General features: G+C 46.2%; 1 protein-coding gene across 1 annotated transcript; it reads right to left on the bottom strand.

Moving 5' to 3' along the window:
• Positions 1-1,600: 1,600 nt before the first annotated feature.
• Positions 1,601-19,334, bottom strand: LOC130678976 (nuclear envelope pore membrane protein POM 121-like; the record flags this gene model as incomplete). Its single annotated transcript, XM_057486568.1, has 9 exons — positions 18,924-19,334; positions 15,456-15,665; positions 14,996-15,136; positions 13,277-13,357; positions 11,562-11,733; positions 8,457-8,545; positions 7,768-7,838; positions 3,605-3,910; positions 1,601-1,863 (listed from the first exon to the last, which is right to left on the bottom strand). Coding segments are annotated over exons 1-9 (1,542 nt in total), but the record flags the coding sequence as incomplete, so codon positions are not given.
• Positions 19,335-23,041: the final 3,707 nt, after the last annotated feature.

Genomic DNA, 23,041 nt, shown 5'->3' on the forward strand with positions numbered 1-23,041 from the left:
TAGGACTATGTCAAGCTTAAGAGCTTCTGTACAGGTAAGGGCACCATCAACAGAAGAAAAGGGCATCCTACAGCATGGGAGAATATATTCCTAAATGACAGATCCAATAAAGGGTTGACATCCAAAATATATCAAGAGCTAACACACCTCAACAAATAAAGTGCAAATATTCCAATAAAAATGTGGGCAGGGGAGCTGAACAGGGAGTTCTCCAAAGAAGAAATTCAGGTGGCCAACAGATACATGAAAAGATGCACCACACCACTTGTCATCAGAGAAATGAAAATTAAAACCACAGTGAGATATCACCTCACACCAGTAAGGATCGCCACCATCGAAAAGACAAACCACAACAAATGTTGGCAAGGTTGTGGAGAGAGGGGAACCCTCCTACACTGTTGGTGGGAATGTAAATTCGTTCAAACATTGTGGAAAGCAATGTGGAGTTTCCTCAAAAAGCTCAAAACAGAAATACCATTTGACCCAGGAATAGCGCTCCTAGGAATTTACCCTGAGAATACAGCAGCCTAATTTTGAAAAAGACACATGTACCCCTAAGTTTATCGCAGCACTACTTACAACAGCCAAGAAATGGAAAGAACCTACGTGTCCAACAGTAGATGAATGTATGCAAATGGAATATAATTCAGCCATAAGAAGAAAATGAATCCTACCATTTGCAACAACATGGTTGGAGCGTGGGGGGATTATGCTCAGTGAAATACACGAGGCGGAGAAAGACAAGTACCAAATGATTTCATTCATCTCGGGAGTATAAGAGCAAAGGAAAAACTGAAGGAACAAAACAGCAGCAGAATCACAGAACCCAAGAATGGACTAACAGATACCAAAGACAAAGGGACTGAGGAGGATGGGTGGGAAGGGAGGGATAAGGGCAGGGAAAAAGAAAGGGGGCATTATGATTAGCATGTATAATGTGGGGCGGAACGGGGATGGCTGGGCTACACACAGAAGACAAGCAGTGATTCTACAGCATGTTACTAAGCTGAAGGACAGTGACCCTAATGGGGTTTGTGCGGGGTACTTGGTGAAGAGGAAAGTCAAATAAATATAATGTTCTTAAGGTAACTGTAGATAGATACCAAGAAAAAAAATCACTTTAAAAGGCAGTGAAAGATCTTCCTTTCTGTCTCTCTCTTCATGTCAGTTTATCCCACATTCCTTTATACCCTCTAGCCCCACCTGGCTCTTCTCTGCTCACGAAAATATAAGCTCATCTCTGCCTTTGGGTCTTTGCTCCTGTGGCTGTAAAGTCCTCACCGCCCACCGCTGCCCCTGCTCCCAAATCTGGAACTGCAGCCATGGACTCAGTTTGCTATTGTCCCAGAAAGGCTGCCGCTGAATTCCTAAATAACTCCTCCGGTGATGAGTTACACTGCTACCTGAAGCTGTTCACAGATAACTTTTGTGATAACGTCTAAATCTTCACCACAGCATACGGCTCCGAAAGCGGAGACTGTGTCAGCACTCAAGACAGCGCCTGGCACTGCAGACCGAACCCATTCCAAAACTCACCTGCAAACCCAGGAGTGTTCTGAGGCGTGCTGGCCACAGGGAAAGCAGTTGGTGTGCTCTGGCCAGCTGCACCCAGGGAGCTCGGTTTTAAGGCTCCCCAAAAGGAGTTCTTGGGACCAGTTCTCCCACTCTGCACTGACCCAACGCCAAGTGCCCCGGTGGTAGGGCTGCTGTGGGGGGCAGGCATGCCTGTCCCAAAGCCCCCACTGCCAGTGGGGCCTGCTGACACCATAGATGTGAAGGGCGCTGAGATGGTGTTGCCAAACCCGGATGTACTGGTCCCACAGCTGGTGTGTTGGGTCACAGCTCCAAAGCTGGAGGTGATGGCTGCAAAAAGGAGAAAACATGGATCATTGTCTAACCCCATACACAAAAGTATATTCAAAAGTGATCAAATGCGCGAATGTAAGCCAAGAAACCATAAACCTCTTAGAGAAAGACAGGCGAAAATATCTTGGACATAAACAAGAGCGACTTCTTCGTGAATATATCTCTCCAGGGAAAGAAAGGAAAAATGAACAAATGGGACTATGTCAAACTTAAGAGCTTCTGTACAGGTAAGGCCACCATCAACAGAAGAAAGGGGCATCCTATAGCGTGGGAGAATACATTCATAAATGACAGATCCAATAAAGGGTTGACATCCAAAATATATCAAGAGCTAACACACCTTAACAAAGTGCAAATATTCCAATAAAAATGTGGGAAGGGGAGCTGAACAGGGAGTTCTCCAAAGAAGAAATTCAGGTGGCCAATAGACACATGAAAAGATGTACCACATCACTTGTCATCAGAGAAATGAAAATTAAAACCACAGTGATATATCACCTCACACCAGTAAGGATCGCCACCATCCAAAAGACAAACCACAACCAATGTTGGCAAGGTTGTGGAGAGAGGGGAACCCTCCTACACTGTTGGTGGGAATGTAAATTCGTTCAAGCATTGTGGAAAGCAATATGGAGGTTTCTCAAAAAGCTCAGAACAGAAATACCGTTTGACCCTGGAATACCGCTCGTAGGAATTTACCCTGAGAATACAGCAGTCCATTTTGAAAAGAACAGAATCACCCCTATGTTTTTCTGAGCACTATTTACAATCGCCAAGAAATGGGAGCAACCTGAATGTTCATCAGTAGATGAATGAATAAAGAAGATGTGGTACATGTACACAATGGAGTATTATTCAGCCAAGAGAAGAAAACAGATCCTACCACTTTCAACAATAGGTATGGAGCTGGAGGATATGATGCTCAGTGAAGCCAGACAGAGAAAGACAAGCACCAAGTGATTTCACTCATCTCTGGAGTATAGGAACAAAGAAAAACTGGAGGAACAAAAGAGCAGCAGCATCATAGAACCCAAGAATGGACTACCTATTGAAATGGACTAAAGGGAAAGGGACTGAGCAGGATGGGTGAGAAGGGAGGGATAAGGGGAAAAAAAAGAAAGGGGGCATTATAAATTGCATATACAATGTGGTCGGGGGGCAAAGTGAGGGCTGGGCAACACAGAGAAGACAAGGGGTGATTCTACAGCATCTTACTACACTTATGGACAGTGACTATAATAGGGTTCGTGGGGGGGACTTGTTGAAGGGGGAAGCCTAATAAACATAATGTTATTCATCTAATTGCAGATTAAGACCAAAAAATAAAAAACATTTTAAAAGGCCTTGAATGATCTTCCTTACTGCCTGTCTCTTAACGTCATTTTATCCCACTTTCCTTTTTAAACCTCTAGCCACACCTGGTTCTTCTCTGCTCATGAAAACATAAGCTCATCTCTGACTTCGGGCCTTTGCTCCTGTGCCTGGAATGCCCTCACCCCCAGCCGTTGTCCCTGCTCCCAACTCTGGAACTACAGCCATGGCCTCAGTTTCCTATTGTCTCAGAAAGGCTCCCACTGCCTACCTAATAGCTCCTCCTGTCATGAGTTACACTGCTACCTGACGCTGTTTACAGATAACATCTGTCTCTTCACCACAGCGTAGGGCTCCAGGAGTGTAGACTATGTTGGCACTTAAAACAGCACTTGGCTCTGCAGACTGAGCCCATTCCACATCTCACCTGCAAGCACAGACGTGTTCTGAGGTGTGCTGGCCACGTAGATGGCAAACAGTGTGCTCTGGCCAGCACCAAGGGAGTTCTCACTCAGGCATCCCCAGAAATGGGCCGTGCCACCAGTTCTCCCACTCCGTCCTGCCACAAAGTTGAATGCACTAGTGGTGGAGCTGCTGTGGGGGGCTGACATGCTCATCCCAAAGTCCCCACTGGCAGCGGGGCCTGCTGACACCCCAGATGTGACGTGTGATGAGGTTGTGCTGCCACCGCTGCTGTTGGTCTGGGTCGTAGCTCCAAAGTCCGAGGTGGTGGCTGCAAAAGAGGAGGAAATGAGGATCATTGTCTAACCCTATACACAAAAGTATATTTGATATGGATCAAAGACCTGCATGTAAGCCATGAAGCCATAAAACTCTTAGAATAAACATAAGCAAAAATCTCTTGGACATGAACATGAGTGACTTCTTCATGAACGTATCTCCCCCAGCAAGGGAAACGAAAGCAAAAATGAACAAATAGGACTATATCAAGCTGAAAAGCTTCTGTACAGGGAAAGACACCATCAATAGAACAAAAAGGCATCCTATAGAATGGGAGAATATATTCATAAATGACAGATCTAATAAAGGGTTGACATCAACAATGTATAAAGAGCTCACACACCTCAACAAACAAAAAGCAAATAATCCAATTAAAAAATGGGCAGAGGAGCTGAACAGACAGTTCTCCAAATAAGAAATTCAGATGGCCAACAGACACGTGAAAAGATGCTCCACATCGCTAGTCATCAGAGAAATGCAAATTAAAACCACAATGAGATATCACCTCACACCAGTAAGGATTGCCACCATCCAAAAGACAAACAACAACACATGCTGGCGAGGATTCGGAGAAAGGGGAACCCTCCTCCCCTGCTGGTGGGAATGTGATTTATTTCAATCACTGTGGAAAGCAGTATGGAGGTTCCTCAAAAAATTCAAAATAGAAATACCATTTGACCCAGGAATACCACCTCTAGGAATTTACCCTAAGAATGCAGCAGCCCAATTTTAAAAAGACAGATGCACCCCTATGTTTATCGCAGCACTATTTACAATAGCCAAGAAATGGAAGCAACCTAAGTGTCCATCAGTAGATGAATGGATAAAGAAGATGTGGTGCATATACACAATGGAATATTATTCAGCCATAAGAAGAAAACAAATCCTACCATGTGCAACAACATGGATAGAGCTACAGGGTATTATGGTCAGTGAAATAAGCCAGGTGGAGAAAGACAAGTACCAAATGATTTCACTCATCTCGGGAGTATAAGAACAAAGGAAAACCAGAAGGAACAAAACAGCAGCAGAATCACAGAACCCAAGAAAGGACAACAGTTACCAAATAGAAAGGGACTGGGGAAGATAGGTGGAAAGGGAGGGAGAAGGGGGTGGAAGAAGAAAGGGGGCCTTATGATTAACATGTATAATGTCGGGGGGGCATGGGGAGTGCTGTGCAACACATAGTAGACAAGTAGTGATTTTGCAGCATCTTACTACGCTGATGAACAGTGACTAATGGGGTATGTGGGGGGGGACTTGGTGAAGGGGGGAGTCTAGTAAACATAATGTTCCTCAAGTAATTGTAGATTAATGATACCACAAAATAAAAAAATTTGAGGAAACAGCTGTGGTGCTGCCAAAGGCTGTCTGGCTGCTGGAGATGGTGCCAAAAAGAGGGGCTGCGGGTTTCAACCCACGAAAACCTGACCACACAGTGCTGCCAAAGGCTGGCTGGGCTTCCGAAAGGAAAGGAGCTGCCGAAGCTGGGGGCCAGTGCTGGCTGGCAGTCCACAACTGCTGTCTGTCAGTGGCTCCGAACGTGTGCTGTGGGGTGACTCCGGGATAGGATGGGATGGGGGGCCTGGTGCCGGAACTAAAGGGAATGTTGAAGACTGGGGTGGTACTTCTGCTAAATGTCAGTGCAGGCTGGCTCGGGGCGATGGGGGCGGAGGTCGTGAGGGTGCCACTGAAGTCACCGAAACTGGCTGTGCTGCTAGCAGCTGTCTGGATGGCGCCGGGCAGGGACTGGCTGAAGGTGATGGCTGTTGTTGGAGCAGGCGTGGCCAGAGCCTGCCAAACTGGAGTATGGAGCCCATGGCTGGGCAGAACTGGCAGCAGAGGCAAGGGGGGACCCAAAGAGGACAGGCTGGGCAGTGGAAGCAGTGGGGCTGGTCATGCTGCTCACAGTGTTGGTCACATCGCTCACACCAGAGCCAAAGACAGGCTTCTGGGCGGAGTCTGCGGCTGTGCCTGTGGTGGTCCCCCAAGCCGCTGCGGAGGGGGCGCTGACACTGGCCCGGCAAGGGAACAGAGGGGCATTCGTGCTAGTGCCTGAAGTAGTTGTCTGACTGAAGGAGGAAGGAGTTGACAAGGGCAAAGATGTAGGTAGCCCTGTGCTGCTAAAAACAGGACTGAAAGGGAGGGGCAGTCTGCTGGTAGTCGGGGTGTTCACAGAGCTGGAAGATGCCTCCGTTGTGACTTGGGAACGGCTGGATGGCACAGGACCCTCCTTCCCACTTTTAGATGGAGCCACAAAGACGGGCTTGAACATGGGATGTGCTGAAGACACAGCAGGAACTGCCGAGGCAGAAAGGTTAGCAGGTGGTCTGCCCAGCGTTCCAAAGAGAACACTGGGCTTCAGGGTGGGGCCCGGGGCAGGCGGGGCCTGGGGTTTGGCAGATGTCTCAGCCTGAGAGGCTGGAAGTGACTTGGTGGCGTCACTGGCTTGTATTGCGGGAGAGGCAGGGGTCAGCCCCAAGAAAGAGGCTGTGGATCTGGAGTCTGGGGAGGGGCCGGGGAGCGGCCCTGACTGTGAAGAGCCAAGAGAGCCCAGAAGGCCAGGTGTCTGCAGGGGCGAACGGGCCATGGGCGTGGCTGTTAGGCAGGGAAATACATATGAGTCGGGTGGAAAGAGTACAGGGTCAGCAAAGCCCCCTAGAAAGGACTCGGTTAACCAGTTAAATCCAGAAATCCAGAAAAGATTCAGAGTTAGTGAGTTAATCAGTTAAAGCTCAAAAGGTCAAGAGAAACTTGGCCTTGAAGGTTTGAATATTCCCCAGATAAAAGTGTCTGAGCACAGCCCATGTCTTCATTGTGTCCATTAGACCACTGTATGATTTACTCTAGCCTGCTAAAAGGCCCACCTATAAACAGCAAAGTAAAGACAGGGAGATCCCACCTTAAAGCCAAAATTGTATTTTAAAAAAAACTAGCAGGTTTCACAAGAAAGATTCTTAACATACTCTTTAGCAAACAAATAACTCTGCCCACTTTCGAGGAAAGGCAGTCTTGATAAGCTAATTTTGCAGAATTACTTAGAGGACTGATGAGTAACTTAATGTCTCATCAAAGATACTTGAGACCACTTAACAAGCCCACACCCTAGCCCTCTGTCACATTCCTGAAAAATCCTTAAAAGAGGGAGCCCCCAAACTTTCACTGTGCTCCTATGTGAGGTCACCAGCACTTTCTAATTGTGGAACCTTTTAACTTTAAACTCCCTCTTTTCAGCCTTTCACGGTGCTGCACTCCTCTCTCTGAGGTCACCTGCACTTCCTAAGTGCATAACTTCAACTCTTCCCAACCTTTCAGGGCACTCCTCTCTCTGAAGTCACCCACACTTTCTCCCTACATGTGGTTGTATCTGCAAATAAAGTATCAGACTTACTTTCTTCCTGCTCTCTTCCAGAAATGGAGAGGTTTGTCTATCCAGCCTAGTTTTTAATACTGAACTTTCACTAGGTGTCTCTGAGATTCTATCTTCTATGGTTTGGGTGCTTGGATGGTGTTGGCAAGATTATTTCTAACAGTCAAGACGACGTGAAATGATCATTGCTCTAAATGCGTGCACATGGTTGCTTACTGGACAGAAATTGCCTGGTCTGCTCGGATTCCCCCACCTAGGCTTACCTTACCCCAAACCCCCCAGGTGGCCTGGGTTATGCTATATGAGTCTGGGCAACCTTTCTCCCTTACCAGACCATAAACCCCGAAGGACAGGAACATCTCTCTCTGTAACTACCAAGCCCCACACAAATCAAGGCTCAGTATGTGTTTCCAGTGGGTTGTGGTCTATGCGCCCTCCATACAATACCACCAACACATGCCACGCGTTCATCAACTTACTCTGTTCTCCCTGGGACTCCTTGTTTACCGGCGGAGCGGAAGAGCCAGATCCCTGAGGACCGTCCTCTTCTCTGTAGGAGGAAGAGGCACAATTAAGTTTAGAAAAGCACTGGATAACTTCTTACACCCTCCTAACTACCAACTGACCAAAGTCTAGAACAACCATGACTAAGATCTCAGTGTGTCAAGACAACAAAAAGAAGCAAAGAAAATTCCTAAAGAAATGAAGGGAGGCAGTTCACAGAAGCCATAGACACCTTTGTCTTAAAACAAGCAGAAAACAATCTTCAGAACCTTACATACAACCTGCCAAGTTTCTGAGAGTCCTAGTCACACCTCTGTCTCTAAGAAAGCAGCATTCTAGTCAGGCACCTAGGGGGTCAGCTGGGGTCTAGAATGTGAAGCCTGCTGCGCACCCCCATCAGTCACTCTGTTCACTCTGTCCCATGCAAGCCCTTCCCCTTATGCCCCAGCCCCTCACGCTGCAGCATGAGGGGAAGCAGAGGCCGGTGTGGTCACACTGTGTGACGACTGCAAGAGACAAGAGCGATTCAGGGCGGCACCGTCTCTGCCCTTTAGATGTGAACCATTTTGATTCTCCAAATCAGAGTCTCAGAAAGCCTAAGAGCCAAGTAAATTTCCCTCCTTTCCCACCCTCTCATTAATCCACACAGCAAATCACCGATTACCTCATCTTCTTTTCTGGACACTCTGGTGTCTGTGAGCAGGAGGAGGCTGGGCTGGAGAAGGGTGAGGCACTGGGACGCCTCTTCCAGAGCTAAAAGCCAAACACAAGTCACGTGACTGACCCTTGGGAATAACATAGGATCTGACCTTCAACATAATTCTGTGGCTCTAATCCATCACTGTATATAAAGCCTCCTTTTCAAGTGACTAAAAAATCATTTCTTTGTGAAGTGGGGCTTCTGAAAAGTGAGTCAAATGCCAGTGTTTGAAAGGGTTGTCATTGGCCAAAGCTGGAAAAGTTGCATCAGAAAGAGCAGCTACACTCTTTCTGGGGATCATTAAATGTTTATAAAATATCATCAAGATACTGAGGATCATGAAATGTTTATAAAATATCATCAGTTCATAAAGATAACACAGCAAGAATCATACTGGTCACCTTTGGAGTTAACTAGGCATCAGTGCCGGCTTATTATCCTGCCACTCCAGTAGATAGGGTTTGTTCTTCTATCTAGAATTACACAGACCTTCAGTTAACAAATGCAATGCAGAGGGAAGGACAGAATTGGAACATCACCATTTTGCCACAATGGACATAGACAAAGGCGAAAAATGGCCGCTAAAATCAGCAGGTGAAAAGCTCATAGGAACAATAAAGTGAAGGATCAGACTGACACCTGAGCCCAGTGGGAGGCAACCACACAGCACGTGCTCCCGATGTGATGCGATCAGAAGAGCACAGCAGCACCTCTGCCCAAATCACTGAACTTGAAACTCATCAAACCTCAGGAGCCAACTGCCCATTTACAGGGAAAATAGGGATAGAGTACTTGTCAAAATGGCACCATGACGAAAACAAAATCCAGAATGTAGTAAATTCTATAGAACATAATGACTCAGACTTTTCAAAAGTAAGAAAACGCGTAGTAGTAGTACCGTTGATTGAGTCTAAGAGAGGCCTGACGTCCCCGCTGCGGGGGAGGGCGCGCGCGGCCGCCGCCCCAGCCCGCGTGCTCCGCGCCTGCGGTGGCGGCGGCGGCAGCAGCCCCGGGGACAGACCGCGGGGGAAGCCTGACAGCTGGAGGCCGCCAGGGGGCGCCCGCCGCGCGGGCCCGGAGCGCCCGGGGAGGCCGCGCTGTGAGGCCGGCGACCTGCCACCTGCTGCTCCTCGGGCGGGCCGAGGCGCTGGGAGCCAGGGCCCGGCACCCGGGATAGGCGGCATCCTGGCGGGGCCCGCGCACCCCGGGGCTGTGTCTGGCGCGCCCCAGGTCCGCAGAGGGGTTCTGCCACCGCGGGGAGCTCGCCGGGCCGGCCGGTCTGAGCAGCGCGCCCGGGGAGGCGGAAGCCCCGGTGCACGCGAGCCTGCCGCGGTCGACCCCGCAGCTGCCCGTGACGCGGGGGTGGCTTCCCGCGCGCCTGCGTGGCGGGCCGTGGGAACGCGAGCCCAGCCCCCGGGGGACCGACGGGCGGCGGAGGGCGCGTCCCTCGCCCCACCCACCCCCACCGTCCCGGCGCCCCGCCCCTGGCGCCCAGCTCTGAGCATCATCGCTCCGCCCAGGCCTGTTAAAAAGTTGATTATTTTTAGCATGTCTGCTTGTTAGGCCATCAGATACAACCTTGTATAATGCTAAGTCTGAAGCTCTGAGTGTGAATTAAGTCCCCTGAAATGTAAATTTCGGTACTTACTTTGGCGGCACTTCTTGAATGCTTACTATGCACAGTGTAGACGCATGAACACTTTACATGTACTGCCTCACAACTATCTTATGAAGTAGGTCAAAATCATTATTTCCATAAGTGTACAACCTTACCTTCAGATTTTTTGTTACACATATTAATTGAATACCTTTAATGCTCAAAAAAAAAGAGTCTAAGAAACATGTGAACCAAACACAATGAGTTGATTTTTGGTCCCTGATTCAAAGTAACTGTAATAAGACAGGGAGGGTAAGAAGGGCAAATTGGGGCGATAATAACTAACATTAAGTTATTATTACTCAGAGGAATAGAGGCATTGTGGTTATTAATGTTCAAAAAGTTTTTAAAATACACTGAAGTACCTACAGGTGAAACAACGTGTTTGTACTTTAAAACACAAGAGGAAAACCAATTTGGGTAGTTGTTGATGGATCAAGACTGACAAAACACTGTTAACTGCTGGAGCCACATGGAGGATCATTATGATATTTTTCTTTCCTTTTGTGTATGTATGACATTTGACATAAAATTGTAAGAAGGGGCAATGACTATGTATGTCAGGTCTGTTGTGATCACTGATTGAGGAAATGTGTGTACAGTGCTCAGCAGAGGGCCTAGTGCAGAATAGATCCAGGTAAAGCTTCATACTATTATGCTCTGCATTGCCATAACTGCTTGCCCGGGGCCTTCATCTCCTGTATTTGTCATTTATCATTAATGTGCCATTTATATTACTCTAAGAGCCTCCTGTATGGATGAAAACTTATGTCAAATTCTTTCTCCTCTCAAAAACCTCCTTCACGCATGTGTTACTTTTTTTCCAGCTCCTATATATTGGGTGCCTGCTTACTGACAAGCACTGTAATGGGTGCTTTTCAAACATTACCTTCAATCTTTATAACAATCCATTAGAGATGAGAAAAAGAGAGTTTAAGTCATTTACCTGCCTAAGAGTCTATAGCTACTAAGTGCCAAAGCCAAGATTTGAACTCAAGTCATTCTGGTAGCAAAACTTGTTCTGTTCTCCAGTCTACACATCCTTTCTAAAAATAATTATAACCACTTATTTTTTAAACTTTCATTAAATTCCCAGTGCCTAGAGGATGAATTTATGACCCAATGCAATTCAGACTCAATCTACCTTTTTAATCAAATTAGTACCGTTTTTTGAATTACTCATCCTCTGTCTATTTATCTATAATAATGGCTCTGTCTTCTATCAGGTTTCCACATAGGCATTCTGGGCTTTCTAGTTTGTTCCACTGGTCCATAGCGATCATTCAAGGGTTGGTAACTGCTGTTAGCTTAGAGGTGACCTCAGCATCTGACAGAAGGTGGCTAGAAAACACTGCACAATCAACTAATAAATGCAAAGAACCCAATTCTGCCACACCACCAGGTGCGTGTACCTGAGAGATGCCTCCAGTAGAAGTGTAGGAACTGGTAATGGCATTGCGGCTGGACATACGGATGCCACATGCGCACGTGCCCTTCGAGCAGCTCACAGCAGAGGAGCAGGGTCTCTTATGCAGTTCACCATCTGAGCTCTGGGAACTGAGGTCTCTCTTCAGAGGCCCAGGCCTAACAGGGAAATAAAAGGGGAAAACACAGATGTGCTACTGAAAGGCACCAACATTGTTTTAAGGCTTCATCCACCATCACAAAATCGTTCTAACGCAATGGAAAAGGATAATGTTGTTAATTTTACTGTTAATTCATCTAAACATGTCTCACAAAGTCAGAAAGGGAAAGCTCAGTATTTAAAAAATTAAATGTATGATTCTACTTATATATACTCTAGGAAACGCACACAAATCTGTAGTGACAGAATGGGGACCAATGGATGCCTGGCAACAGGGACAGAATGAGAGGGAGATTTTAAGGCTTCACCACGGGGCATGGGGAAACTTCTGGCAGTGATGGTGATGTTCATTATCTTGACTGTGGTGCTGGTTTTGTGGGTGTGAAATTTAGACAAAATAGTTATTGTGGCAAGTTACTCAAAATGTTCCTCTCTGATTTCAAAGAGGAAAATTTATAGGACAATAATTCTGATAAGGATACATGTCAAAGTTGAACAAATGGTACACTTCAAAGAGGCACAGTTTATTTATGTCAATTATACCTCAATAAAGGTGTTCAAAAACGATTAGGAGGAACCAACCACTTTTTCTAAGATTCAAACTGAAACAGAAATTCCCTAAACATCTTTCCTGTGAAATAGTCATCCAACCTTTGTGACAGCACAGACAGCTCACTGTCTCCTGGCTGATGAATGTCAACCACAGAGCAGTTTATCCCTGCACTAGATGCAAACATACTTTCTCTTTCACTTACTTCACCTATGGATCCCATCTGGAGCCAAGTCAAGCCAATTGTCCTCCTTTCATGTGATAGTCCTTCAGATTTTTGCAGGCCATTATCCTTCCCTCCCTCATTTCTTTACACCCCTGAGGTTTTTCTCCTCTGGGCTAGTGCTTGTGTACCTTTAGAACCCCCTCACCCACCACCACCCCGTGACATCTTGAGTTGCTTCACTCTCTCGCAGTGAATTTCGGTTTGTGTCTGCCTCCTCTTGCAGGGCAGCACAGCCAACCAGCAGCACTCCGCGGACAGCAGGACTAAGGCATTCAGGACCACCACTGACCTGCCTCCTCCTGGTCTTTGTTCTGCTATCAGCCCAGAGGAGGAGCATGTTAAGCTTTTTTAGCAGCCATATCATAGTGCTGACTCAATTTAAAAACGTAACTTACCCCAAGCCTTTTCACACACATTTCCAGCCTTTTTCCCTCCCAGCCAATTCTTCCTCAAATATAATTAAGCTAAAAGGCAGAAATCTCACATTTTTCTTAAATTTCGTACTGCTGCATTCTATCCATTGCACAAACCTTGTGATCTTTTTGTTACATACTTGGTTATTCAGTGTATCTACAAACCCTCTTAGCCTTAGCATAGCTTATGCATATTAAAGAAAAATAGTAAAAGGAATTAGACAAAATAGTTATTGTGGCAAGTTACTCAAAATGTTCCTCTCTGACTTCAAAGAGGAAAACTTACAGGTCAATAAGTCTGATAATGACACTTTCCCAAACAGGAAACCCCACCCAGATGGATTCTCACTTACTCAGGCACAAAAGCAGCAGGGACTCCATTGGCCACCTCGGGCTTCAAAGCTGAATGGCCACTCCCACTGCTGTCATGGCACCTGTGACAAATCACAAACCCTCAGTTAGATGATACGACCTCTCCTTTAAAGCATACTCTCATATTCCTGGGATCGTAACTCTTTCTACAGAACATAGGTTCATGCTAGACAAGAAAAGGTTGCCTCAGATCTCAAAGATTCAGGAAGGTCAATTTATTCTAGGACTGTCCTAATCTAATAAGAAAAGTATAAAAATGCATCAAGACCTTTTGAACTATTCAGGTGTACTGATTATTTGCTAACTTCTCACCAAAGCACTGCAATCACAAATTTAATATCCTACCATCTGTAAACTAAAGACAAAAAAACACTTTAGCCACCCACCTACACACATCCCCCAGTGTTCTCACTTAGTTCAGTCTGGAAGAGAAGAACTTCACAGGTCACAGATAAGGGCCTGCGCATGGTGCACATAATCACTGCTTATTCCAATTACGGGAAAGACAACACAGAGCCCTCAGTTATAGGCTCACTGGGGTCTAGACAAATTACCAACCTGGAGAACATGACAAACCTGTTTTGACCATAAGAATAGTTATTTTCTCTCTGACCTCCAACACACCATCTCCCTCTGCCACTCCTGCTTAGTTGGCTGCCATGAGCTCAGACTGCTCCCTTGTAAAGCATATCCCTAGTATTCATTACCTGATCTTCCAACGTTACTTCCAATCAATCTTCCAATGAACACACTTGCATTTATTAGTATTTCCTTACCTAATGTTGCCATCTACAGTATCAAAGATGGCCAGCTGTGAACCTGCAGGTTATGGCTAACCTGGTGTAACTGATGAGGACAATGGTTCTATTTCTCAAATGTACGGCCCACTGTCTCCTCAGAGCATGTTTCCTTGACCACCTTATATACAGAGCTCCCCCTTTCTCATGGCCCTTTTATAGCACTGCTTCTTAAAAATCTTTATATACTTACAATCTATAATTACCCTGTTTCATTGATTACCCAAGTCCCAGGAGACCTTTGTCTAGCTCACTGCTCTATCCACAGTACCTGGAGTAGGCTCTGGCACATGGTGGGTCTTGGAATTGGTTGAATTACAAGAAAATTCTTAACTGACTCCTTGGAAAGCCACAAGCAGTTCTGCAGCTTACTCAGCACCATCAACTTCCTCTCTTTCCATCGAGGAAACAGACTGCTTCCTCTATTTTCGTTACATTTTCAAAAACCAAATAATGAAACTGGTTTTATTCTCATTTCTCATAAAGCTACCATACTCCAGTCTTCACTGTTCTTTGCTAAGTATTTCCTTCAGCACAAACATGACACCTAAGCTGATGGTCACCCAAATAACTGACCACCACAAGGGGAAGACTTTCAGCATTCTCTCAAAATAAAATTTAACACATTTATATCAAAAGTATGAAGCTGATGTGGCCAGTAACTGTTGGCTTTTCTCTAGTACTTATGGAAAAGGTATATTACAAAATGTATGTAACCTGTGCCTAATGAAAGGCATAGCATTAAAGCTCTTGTTACCAAGCTTTTCCATGAAAGCCAAAGAAGGCGACCTGCCATTCACACACAGGAGGTGACCTCTGATTCTTTTGGGGAGTGATCTCTCTCTCAACAAATCCCAGGAGCCCGTGTGGGAGGCACGTTGAGTACTCTGCAGGGCATGTTACCTTCTTTTCTCCTCCTGACCAGCAGCAGATGTTTGGTCTTCCTCCTCCTCCACTGTCCTTTTCTTCCTCTTCCAACATTCGAGGGCCAGCAGAACAGCCTCCTTTGACCACGAGTCTGGGGCCTTAGGGATCTGCACTGCTCTGTAACAGAAAACAGGATTCTAGCATTAAGATATTCTGATCATCATGCTACATAGCATGAACTTCAGGCGCTGGAAATCAGAAGCTATCCAACAAGCAAAAGGGTAATTTATACACTCACACAAATGACCCTTAGCTGTTAAGCTATAGTCTTGGGAAAAACCCAGAAAATAAAAAACTGCTCAATAACTGGAACTTGAGATTTCTCCCTCACATAAGGAGCTTCTTCCTTTCCTTTGAGTTAGTTATTCTCTCAGATGAACAACTGCAGGAGAATAAAGAGGACACACTGGGAGTCTTTTCCTCCAGCAATGCTTACATTGGAAAACGAGCCAGGTTGCTCCCGGGAGGAGCGATCCTCACTGTCGAAGGCCTGCACACCACTCTGGAATGACCGCGAGACAGCACACGCTTCCTGTGACCGCCATTCCGGCACAGCGTGGGAAGCACACAGGAATACCGGCCCTGCTGGACTGGGTATCGTCTTGGACGTGTTATGCCAAAGTGGTGTGGTGAAGTCCTACAGACCCTGTGGAGAATGGGAGACACATTATGGAATCAAAGCAGCTTAGAAGAATGACAGAAAGTTTAAATTCCTTAAGAACCATGTGGGTTCAGTTATTTTCCAGAGAGCTTAAGCCTCTAAGCAACACAAAACACAGCATTTTTATGGCAACTTTCCCCATTCCACGTAAGGGCAGAAAGTGGCAGGTACTTGACAGCTGTCCCTGCAATGGATTCAACAACTTTGAGGGGGAAATTGAAAAACTGCCCACACAAGTAAAACTACAGTGGAAGAAAAGTGTGTGTAAGGACGTGCAGGGACAAATTTTACAAGAATCCTTCAATCTGTTATGCTAAGTCATCAGAAATATACACCCAAAGTCAAACATTTTAAAAACCTGAATGTTCACCTTTTCAGATAAATGTAATTATCAAGGATCTAGTGTTGTCACCGAAGTTTTGAATTTTGTTGTTATCACTCAACTGCGACTAAACGAAAACACAAGTCTTTTTAATCTAATCATCTTTATCAGCCAAGTTATATCCATCCAGGAAGTTTTTGGTCCAAAGATAAAAAAGTAACAAAACCTTTTAGAGTACTACACTTTACAGACAGAAGGTAGACTCACCTGAAGCAGGGATATTTTAAGTGATTTACCAAGTATTCTACTAAACCCATACTGTATTAAAGTTCAGAGCTTTAAGAACTGAAAGAAGGATTTGCAACAACGTGGATGGGGATAGAGGGTACTATGCTCAGTGAAATAAGCCAGGCAGAGAAATACAAGTATCCAATGATTTCACTCATCTGTGGAGCATAAGAACAAAGAAAAAACTGAGGGCACAAAACAGCAGCAGACTCACAGAACCTGAGAGTGGACTAACAGTTACCAAAGAGAAAGGGACTGGGAAGGATGGGTGGGAAGGGAGGGAGAAGGGGAATAAGGGGCATTAGGATCAGCATACATGATGTAGGGGGGTGGGCACGGGGAGGGCTGTATAGCACACAGAGAAGACGAGTAGTGACTATAGCGTCTCACTACGCTGATGGACAGTGACTGTAATGGGGTATGAGGGCGGGACTTGATAATGGGGGGAGTCTAGTAACCACAATGTTGCTCATGTAAGTGTACACTAATGATCCCCCCAAAAATAAAAAAGTAAAAATAAAAGGAATAGAAAAATGACCCCAAAAAAAGAACTGAAAGAAGGGAACAGTTCTGGCAGCACATCTCATAGCAGAGGCTAAAGGGAGACAGGACACGGTGGACGAGCACCAAGGGGTTTGAAGAGGTGAAAACAGCACAGAGCCCACTTAGGACTGAAGAAAAAAAACTTTCAAAGTCAAGTCCTCCGTCTGGGGAGGGTCAGCGTGTCTTACCGGCGGGAAGGCCTTCGAGGGGACCTGGGGAAACGAGTGGGGACTGAGGGCTGAATGGGATCTCGGCGGGCCCAGGGGGCCGGCGGAGCGGGGCTTGTGGGGCTGGCGGGGCTAGCGAGGAAGGCCGGGCGCGCTGGTGGGCGCCGTCTCCTTGCTTCCGGATTGGGGGCGGGCTGAAGGGGGCGGAGCTTGCTCAAAACTCCTCCCATTTGAAGCTACGAGCGATCTCTGTCTGGCGGGCGAGCGGCTTCCGCGGCTCTCTCCTCCAAACTGCCTGCCTGCGCTAGCGCGCAGGGGCTAGAGGCGGGCGTGCATTGTGCGCTGGCGGCGCGCGCTCCCGTTCCCGGGAGACGGCGCGCGAATGGCAGGCAGCTCGGGGCTCGCGGCTCAGGAGCCCCCCTGGCTGCGGCGGCTCCCCAGCCAGCTCGACCAGCGCGGCCGCCGCGGGCACCGGGTAGCACGAGACCCATTGGCGAGATGGCGAAAAAGAAACCGGAAAAGGAAAATAAAAAGCATTTAAGTCTTTCATAAAAGTCAGTTGGTATAATGTGAACTTTTTTTTTCTTTTTTATTAAGGTATCGTTGATATACACTGCTCTGAAGGTTTCACAAGAGAAACAATGTGGGTGCTACATTCAGCCGTATTATCGAGTTCCCTCCGCTACCCCACTGTCCGCCGCTGTCCATCAGCGTAGCACCATGCCACTGAGTTCCTACTTGTCTTCTCTGAGCTACATTGTTTCTCCGTGACCCCACACACACCATGTGCACCAATCATAATATCCCTGAATCCTCTTCTCCCTCCCACGCCACTCCCCTTTGGTAACCCCTAGTCTCTTCTTGGAGTCTGTGAGTCAGCTGCTGTTTTGTTCCTTCAGATTTGCTTTGTTATTCGCCACAAAGGAGGGAAATCATTTGGTACTTGTCTTTCTCCACCTGGCTTATTTCACTGACCATCATACCTTCTAGCTCCATCCATGTTGTTGCAAATGGTAGGGTTTGTTTTCTTCTTATGGCTGAATAGTGTAACATTTTGTATATGTGCCACCTCTTCTCTATCCATTTATCTACTGATGGACACTTACGTTGCTTCCCTATCTTGGCTGTTGTAAATAGTGCTGCAATAAACAGACAGATGGAATTCTCACCTGAAGCAGGTGTATTTTAAGTGATTTACCAAGTATTCTGCTAAACCCATACTGTATTAAAGTTCAGAGCTTTAAGAACTGAAAGAAGGATTCGCAACAACATGGATAGGGCTAGAGGGCATTATGCTCAGTGAAATATGCCAGGCAGAGAAATACAAGTATCCAATGATTTCACTCATCTGTGGAGCATAAGAACAAAGAAAAAAACTGAAGGCACAAAACAGCAGCAGACTCGCAGAACCCGAGAGTGGACTAACAGATACCAAAGGGAAAAGGACTGGGAGGGGTGGGTGGGAAGGGAGGGAGAAGGGGAATAAGGGGCATTAGGATCAGCATACATGATGTAGGGGGGTGGGCACGGGGAGGGCAGTATAGCACACAGAGAAGACGAGTAGTGACTATAGCATCTCACTACGCTGATGGACAGTGACTGTAATGGGGTATGAGAGGGGGACTTGATAATGGGGGGAGTCTAGTAACCACAATGTTGCTCATGTAAGTGTACACTAATGATCCCCCCAAAAATAAAAAAGTAAAAATAAAAGGAATAGAAAAATGACCCCAAAAAAAGAACTGAAAGAAGGGAACAGTTCTGGCAGCACATCCCATAGCAGAGGCTAAAGGGAGACAGGACACGGTGGACGCTCACCAAGGTGTTTGAAGAGGTGAAAACGGCACAGAGCCCACTGAGGACTTAAGAAAAAAAAACTTTCAAAGTCAAGTCCTCCGTCTGGGGAGGGTCAGCGTGTCTTACCGGTGGGAAGGCCTCCGACGGGACCCGACGAAACGACTGGGGACTGAGGGCTGAATGGGATCTCGGCGGGCCCAGGGGGAAGGCGGGGCGGGGCTTGTGGGGCGGGGGTGGCTTGCGAGGAAGGCCCGGCGCGCGGGTGGGCGCCGTCTCCTTGCTTCCGGATTGGGGGCGGGCTGCGGGGAGCGGAGCTTGCTCAAAACTCCTCCCATTTGAAGCTACGAGCGATCTCTGTCTGGCGGGCGAGCGGCTTCCGCGGCTCTCTCCTCCAGACTGCCTGCCTGCGCTAGCGCGCCGGGGCTAGAGGCGGGCGTGCATTATGCGCTGGCGGGAATTGTGCGCTGGCGGCGCGCGCTCCCGTTGCCGGGAGACGGCGCGCGAATGGCAGGTAGCTCGGGGCTCGCGGCTCAGGCCCCCCCCTGGCTGCGGCGGCCCCCTAGCCAGCTCGACTAGCGCGGCCGCTGCGGGCACCAGGTAGCACAAGACCCGTTGGTGAGACAGCGAAAAAGAAACAGGAAAAGGAAAAGCATTTAAGTCTTTCATAAAAGTCAATTGGTATAATGTGAACTTTTTTTTTCTTTTTTATTAAGGTATCGTTGATAGACACTTCACAAGAGAAACAATGTGGGTACTACATTCACCCGTATTATTGAGTCCCCCTGTACCCCACTGTCCGCCGCTGTCCATCAGCGTAGCACCATGCCACTGAGTTCCTACTTGTCTTCTCTGAGCTACATTGTTTCTCCGTGACCCCACACACACCATGTGCACCAATCATAATATCCCTGAATCCTCTTCTCCCTCCCACGCCCCTCCCCTTTGGTAACCCCTAGTTGCTTCTTGGAGTCTGTGAGTCGCTGCTGTTTTGTTCTTTCAGATTTGCTTTGTTGTTATTCTCCACAAAGGAGGGAAATCATTTGGTACTTGTCTTTCTCCACCTGGCTTATTTCACTCACCATAATACCCTCTAGCTCCATCCTTGTTGTTGCAAATGGTAGGATTTGTTTTCTTCTTATGGCTGAATAATATTCCATTGTGTATATGTACCACCTCTTCTTTGTCCACATTTAGGTTGCTTCCATTTCTTGGCTATTGTAAATAGTGCTGCAATAAACATAGGCGTGCATATGTCTTTTTGAACTGGAATCTTGTTTTCTTTTGGTAAATTCCTAGGAGACGAATTCCAGGGTCAAATGGTATTTCTATTTTAAGTTTTTTGAGGAACCTCCATACTGCTTTCCACAATGGTTGAACTAGTTTACATTCCCACTAGCAGTGTAGAAGGGTTCCCCTTTCTCCACAATCTCGCCAATATGTGTTGTTTGTGTTTTGGATGGTGGCGTCCTAACTGGTGTGAGGTGATATCTCATTGTGGTTTTAATTTGCATTTCTCTGATGATTAGCCATGTGGAGGATCTTTTCATGGGCCTGTCGGCCATCTGAGTTTCTTCTTTGGAGAAGTGTCTGTTCGGACCCTGTGCCCATTTTTTAATTGGATTAGTTGCTTTTTGTTTGTTGAGTTGCATGAGCTCTTTATGTATTTTGGATGTCAACCCCTTGTTGGATATGTCATTTATGAATATATCCTCCCATATTGTAGGATGCCTTTTTGTTCTGTTGATGGTGTCCTTTGCTGTACAGAAGATTTTCAGCTTGATATAGTTCCATTTGTTCATTTTTGCTTTTCTTTCCCCTGCCTGGGGAGATATGTTCATGAATAAGTTGCTCATGTTTATGTCCAAGAGGTTTTTGCCTGTGTTTTTTTCTAAGAGTTTTATGGTTTCATGACTTACATTCAGGTCTTTGATCCATTTCGAGTGTACTTTTGGGTGTGGGGTTAGACAATGATCCAGTTTCCTTCTCTTACATGTAGCTGTTCAGTTTTGCCAAGACCAGCTGTTGAAGAGGCTGTCATTTCCCCATTGTATGTCCATGGCTCCTTTATCATATATTAATTGACCATATATGTTTGGGTCAATGTCTAGAGACTCTATTCTGTTCCACTGGTCTGTTGCTCTGTTCTTGTGCCAGTACCAAATTGTCTTGATTACTGTGGCTTTATAGTAGAGCTTGAAGTAGGGGAGCGAGATCCCTCCCACTTTATTCTTCCTTCTTAGGATTGCTTTGACTATTTGGGGTCTTTGGTGGTTCCATATGAATTTTTGAACTATTTGTTCCAGTTTGTTGAAGAATGCTGTTGGTAATTTGATAGGGATTGCATTGAATCTGTAGATTGCTTTGGGCAGGATGGCCATTTTGACAATATTAATTCCTCCTAGCCAAGAGCATGGGATGAGTTTCCATTTGTTAGTGTCCTCTTATTTTTTCTTAAGAGTGTCTTGTAGTTTTCAGGGCATAGGTTTTTCACTTCCTTGGTTAAGTTTATTCCTAGGTATTTTATTCTTTTTGATGCAATTGTGAATGGAATTGTCCTGATTTCCTTCGTCCATTTTTTTATTGGGTTATTTGTTTTTTGGGTGTTGAGGCATATGAATTCTTCAGGTATTTTGGATGTTAACCATTTATCAGATGAGTCATTTACAAATATATTCTCCCCTACTGTAAGATAAGGCCTTTCATTAATTTTTATTATTTTTTTATTTTTATTTTTGTTTTGCTATTATTAATGTACAATTTCATGAGCAATATTATGTTTACTAGACTCCCCCTGTTATCAAGTCCCCACCACATACCTTATTACAGTCACTGTCCATCAGCGTAGTAAGATACTGTAGAATCACTACTTGTCTTCTCTGTGTTATACTGCCTTCCCCGTATCCACCCGCTCCGCTACATTATGTGTACTAATTGTACTGCCCCTTTTTCCCCCTTATCCCTCCCTTCCCAACCATGTGGCACTGTGAATATAATGAACAGACAGCCTTAGAAATGTTTGATCTCTTTATCCCAGTAATTATACACTTCTAAGTTGTGTGTCTTAGGGACATGGTTGAATCTATGTACAAAGATATTCAGTGAAGTATCATTTATAATACTTGGAGTGAGGGATGGAAACAAAATAAATGTCTTAGTAAAGGATTAGGTAAACAAGTATGGTACAAACTCATTACAGAAATGTCATCAGCCATAGAAAAGGATTTTGTATAATAATATTATATACCCTGTCTAGAGTTTTGTCAAATGTTAGTGACAAACTCAGGACTTAAGTCAAGGTTGTTTATTATCTCCTAACATAAGAACTCTCTGCTGTGAGAGTGTGTGTACATGGGGAAAAAAGACTAAAAGTACAGATTTCATGATGTTACAGTGGTTATTACTGTGTAATGGAATAACAAGAGATTTTTATTTTAACTTATTTTTATTTCCTACGTTCTAACAATGAAGGTTGGGTGTTAGATTGACAAGCGTTTCTAGGTGGTGGGGACCAAGTACTAGAAAGTGTCCCTCCAGGGGAAGAGGGAATGCGGCTGCTGCGGCGACACCTGGTGGCGACTTTTTAAAATAGCTTACTGTATTCCAGACCTTGAGAGAAACAAGAAACTGAAAGTACTAAACTACTTTGCTTATTTAAAACAATCTTAAGGTAAGAATCAAATCTCACCCTAGACTACAGGTACTACTAATTCTAGGCTCACCTGGAAGATTGACAATTAGCTTTTCCGTTGTCAAGTTCGTAGGATTAAGCTCCTTGGATTTAATTCTCCTCTCCTTGCGTTTTGGCAGCTTGCGTTTTAGGTCTAGGACTAGGCGGCCCGCATCTCAGCCCCAAGCCACCAGGCAAGGTGGGCTCTCTAAAGGCTCGGGGGCGAAGCCTGAGGCCAGGAGTGGACACCTGTCTGAGGCGCCAGCACCTCCCAGGGACTCGAAGCATTGGCTCGTCTCGGCCTCTGCTCTTCCGCTGTGCCCGGCTAGCCCCGGTACTCTAGGGCTCGGCTGACGCTTGTCTCAGGCTCGGCTCTCTTCGGCTGAGCTCGGCCAGTTCTCGGCTCTCTTCGGCTTCCTTCGAACGACTCTCGTCTCGGCTTCCTCCAGCCGGCTCTCGTCCTCGGGCTCGGCTCTCTTCGGCTAAACTCGGCCCGCTCTCCCCTTTAGGGCTCGGCTCTTTTCGGCTGAGCTCGGCCGCGGCCCCGGAAGGGCGCCAGTGGAGCCGGGCCTACCGG

This window comes from Manis pentadactyla, chromosome 10 (genome assembly GCF_030020395.1).
Source record: "Manis pentadactyla isolate mManPen7 chromosome 10, mManPen7.hap1, whole genome shotgun sequence".
In the NCBI taxonomy this organism is placed as follows: Eukaryota; Metazoa; Chordata; class Mammalia; order Pholidota; family Manidae; genus Manis; species Manis pentadactyla.